This window comes from Ziziphus jujuba, chromosome 8 (genome assembly GCF_031755915.1).
Source record: "Ziziphus jujuba cultivar Dongzao chromosome 8, ASM3175591v1".
Classification (NCBI taxonomy): Eukaryota; Viridiplantae; Streptophyta; class Magnoliopsida; order Rosales; family Rhamnaceae; genus Ziziphus; species Ziziphus jujuba.
Genome location: NC_083386.1, coordinates 24,299,651 through 24,304,180, shown reverse-complemented (window position 1 = coordinate 24,304,180; position 4,530 = coordinate 24,299,651). Strand labels below are relative to the sequence as shown.

Sequence of the window (4,530 nt, the reverse complement as noted above, 5' to 3'; positions counted from 1 at the left end):
CCCTAATGATATAGTATTATCGTTGTACCTAAGTTTTTCTCGCTTATATGAGAATAGGCAAACTAATTATATGCTATGGTCTAATAATAAATCATCCAACCCAAGCTGCTACGTCCAAATTTATAATTACAACATATTTCATTTTTTCGTTCATCAGTTCTCTTTCTTTGATAATTATGGATAAAATTACAACATATTTCATTTTTCCTTTCATCACTTCTCTTTCTTTGATAATTATGAATAATGCATATCCCTTCAATCAAAATGAACTTTCCTTTAAAATCTAGCATTAATGCAATGAGTTCCAGAAACCCAAAAAAAAAATTAATACAATGCAGCATTCTAATTATAAAATATTCAATTCTAGCTATACCTCGTTGATAAGAGGAACATAGTTTCACGGACACAATTCAAGCAGGACATGGATAATTCGCGCAATACGTGGTAGGCAAACATTCTGCATTAACTTAAACAAAAAGCTAATAGCATATTATTAGAATATGATTCATGTATTACATACATCACAAATTACTCATTTGGCTTTATAAAAGACTATAATACTTTTACATATGTGATAATTAAAGTATTAGAAAATAATGGCAAAACGACAATCCATTATTCAGTATTTCTGTTCTCCATATATCATCAACTGGTTATTCTATTATATTTTAATGCAAGTCAATTTTTCGCCGTATTCAAAACTAAGCCAACCTGTTACCACCCCATCCTCATAATCATTTTCATAATATTCCTCTCTACCTGTATATCTAGCTGCTATATAAACAAACTCTCCCACAGCCAAAACCTTCATAAGCCTTTGAAATCTTAGAGCTAAAGACCACAAGCTAGCTCAACAATAATGGCGATAAAGCTTTTTTTCCTTGTTCTATTCGTGTCCTTCGCTTCTTTACTTTCCCCAACCCATTCTAGTAGTAATGAGAATGTTCTCGATATCAATGGCATAGATTCGTGGTGCAGCAAAACACCATACCCTGAAACCTGCAAATACTCATGGAGTCAAGACCAAAAGCACTCTGTTAAAATCCCAAAGCAGAAATCTGATTTCAAGAAGCTCTTACTCCGAGCCACAATGCAACAGGCACTTAAAGCTCAAAGCCACAACAAGTGGCTCGGCTCCAAGTGTCGAAATCATAATGAATTGGCTGCGTGGGCTGATTGTTTAAAGCTGTACGAGGACACCATCATCTTGCTCAACCAAACTCTAGACCCCACCACCAAGTGCACCGACTTCGACGCTCAAACTTGGCTCAGCACCATGCTGACCAACCTCGAGACATGCCGAGCCGGGTCGATGGAGCTTGGGGTCTCGGACTTCTTATTGCCTATCATGTCCAACAATGTGTCCAAACTCATAAGCAATACTTTGTCTATCAGCAACGACTCGGTCCGGCCAGAAACGCATAGATATCAAGAGGGCTTTCCAAGTTGGCTCTCCTCGGGCGACCGCAAGCTATTGCAGTCGTCGTCACCAACTCCGAACGTTGTAGTGGCGCAAGATGGATCTGGAAACTTCCAGACAATTAAAGCTGCATTGGATGCGGCGGCACAGAGAAGTGGAAGCGGTAGGTTTGTTATATATGTGAAGAGAGGGGTGTATAAAGAAAACCTTGATATTGAGAAGAAACTGAAGAATATTATGTTGGTTGGTGATGGGATGAAGTACACCATTATCACCGGTAGCCGGAGTGTTGGAGGTGGCTCCACAACTTTCAACTCTGCAACAGTTGGTAAGCATCGGTCTTTAATTTCTAATAAGTAATAATGACAAGTTTGATTATTTTACTGTCTAAGAACCTAATTGCATATGATATGAGTTTATCTTATACAAGAAAAAGTTTAAAGGCAACATATGGTTTGTTATCAATGAAATTAATTTAAATGAGATTGACTTAATTGGTAAGTCACATGTGCCTATAAATAAAAAATCACAAATCATAATAAAATATTGTAAATGACAAAAATATATATATATATATATGTATATATATATATAGTTGGTCCAAAGATGATATAAATGATGGGGATTAGACGTTAGGATAATTCTATATTGATTGGAAAGCCTATGTGTGGTGGAGCTGCACAATGATCTTGCTGCACCATAAGTGCAATGAGCAAAAGAAGCAGAGAGCAGCTCGGGATGTGAGATAGGTGAGAGAGATACCACGTTATTTATAAGGAATTTGGGAGCTTATATACAATGCTTAATCAATAGAATAGGTGGAAACAGAGGATGGCACAATGCAAAGATTTAGAACTAAATTTGGGGTATATATACAGGGGAAACCAGAGGAATATGGTACCTGATCTATAGATGAAGATCTGTGGCCAATAGAAGAGAAAATTAATGCGTAGGGATGGTCAGTGTAAAAAAAATAAATAGGACTATGTGAAAGGTTAAGGTTTGGATGGAGACACAGAGGGAACTAATAGATGACGGTGTGGATGAGTTGAATTGGTAGCCGCAGCCCCATTATATATATGAAAAATGAGGATGAGAAGGGGTCACGGGTGTCGTAACAGAGTTTTGTTTGGGTTTGTATAAGGTGACTTTTTGCATGAGCTGCCTACTTTGTTAATTGGGGAGATCATGCATTTAGCTCACGGATTATCCGTCTTCATGAGCCCGTTCCTTTTCCTATTTAGGCAATGAATGACTGACATGTCATTTTCTAAAATTGAATTATGAGTAGTAGGTACCACGTCGGCAAATGCCAACTGGAGTCTCTTTTCATATATATATATATATATATATATTTATATATACACATATAAAATTGTCTCTCTCTCTCTCTCTCTCTCTTATCTATTTCTAGTGCCAAAAAAACAAGTCAATATTTTTAAAAAACAAGTAAAAGATCCATTATCTTTTGATAATTTCGATACCCATTCAAAATCATATTTGTCTTTTTGCTGAGCAACAAAATAGTCAAAACAACTTTCAAAAAAAAAAAATTTGAAAACTTAAGGCCTGTTTGGCCGTATTTTTTATTATTATTATCATTATTATTTTGAGAAATGGTTCTTCGAATAGCAAAAACCGTTTTATCAAACTTAAAAGGTTTAAACAGATTGTTTCTTTTAAAAAAAAAAAAAAAAAGAAGATAATAATAATATAATTTAGCAGAGAGCTGTTGGTCCGTCAAAGGTCAAAACAGCATTTTGGTCGTTTATGAGTTTTTGCTTTTCTCATTTTATTTTTCTCTAATTGTTTTAGAAAATCCATGGCTAAAAATTTGCATGAATTAATTACATTTAACACATTTTGCAGCTGTGACTGGTGATGGATTCATTGCCCGGGGCATAACATTCCGCAACACGGCCGGTCCACAAAACCATCAAGCGGTTGCCCTCCGATCAGGAGCTGATCTATCGGTCTTCTATCGCTGCGGTTTCGAAGGATACCAAGACACACTCTACGTCCACTCCCAACGACAATTCTACAAAGAATGCTACATCTACGGCACCGTTGACTTCATTTTCGGAAACGCGGCGGTCGTTCTCCAAAACTGCTTGATTTACGCTCGCAGGCCAATGGACGGCCAAAAGATCGCAATCACGGCCCAAGGCCGAACAGATCCCAACCAAAACACCGGCATTTCGATCCACAATTCGCGAGTCATGGCCGCTGCAGACCTTAAACCGGTGCTTAGCTCCTTCAAGACCTATTTGGGCCGGCCATGGAAGGAATATTCTAGGACAGTATTTTTGCAGTGTTTTTTGGATACTTTAGTGGACCCTGCTGGCTGGCTTGAATGGAGTGGTAATTTTGCACTAAATACTTTGTACTACGGAGAGTACCGAAACTTTGGTCCTGCAGCCTCCACCGGCCGTCGGGTCAATTGGCGTGGTTATCGCGTTATAAGTAGCGCATCGGAAGCGTCGCGGTTTACAGTTGCCAACTTTATAGCTGGAAGTTCATGGTTGCCTTCAACCGGTGTGCCATTCACTTCGGATCTTTGATATGCGCTCGCGTACTATATATGTTACTACTGTACCATATGGGTTTTCCTTGTTGGGTATTTTTTATTGGTCAATTTGTTATTTTATTGGTTTAATAAAAACATTTATGTGAAATAAAGTTCGTTCTTTTAATTTATTTTTCTAAACAGTAAATAAAGATGTAACTTGGATATTCAATGTCTTTATTCTTGTATCAATAAAATATTAGTTATCCTTTGAATAAATATAAATATAATTTGAAAATTGGTTTTGCTTTGACTGTTGAACATGTAAAACATTGATAATCATGCAAATTATTATGACTACAAACCATTGGGAAACAATGTAGAAACATTTTGTTGGCGGTTGCTTTCTTTTTCTTTTCTTTTCTTTTTTTTTCTTTTTCCTTTTTTTTTCAACATTACGATTGGAGTGAGAGAACTTTATGGGCAAAAATTTCATGGATGAAAAGAGATCTCTACAATGTTTGGTTGACTTGGAAAATATTTGCAACTTTTTTATGACAATGGCCTGAGAAGCTCTTTGACTTGACTTTCATGCACCTAGTTA

At 36.7% G+C, this 4,530-nt stretch overlaps 1 protein-coding gene across 1 annotated transcript; it reads left to right on the top strand.

Annotated features, from left to right (window-relative positions):
- The first annotated feature begins 533 nt into the window (after positions 1–533).
- On the top strand, positions 534–4,235 carry LOC107414312 (pectinesterase 2). The gene is made up of 2 exons (XM_016022426.4): positions 534–1,748; positions 3,290–4,235. Exons 1-2 carry the CDS (start codon positions 860–862, stop codon positions 3,979–3,981), a joined length of 1,581 nt encoding a protein of 526 aa, XP_015877912.2. The 5' UTR covers positions 534–859; the 3' UTR covers positions 3,982–4,235.
- The last annotated feature ends 295 nt before the right edge of the window (positions 4,236–4,530 follow it).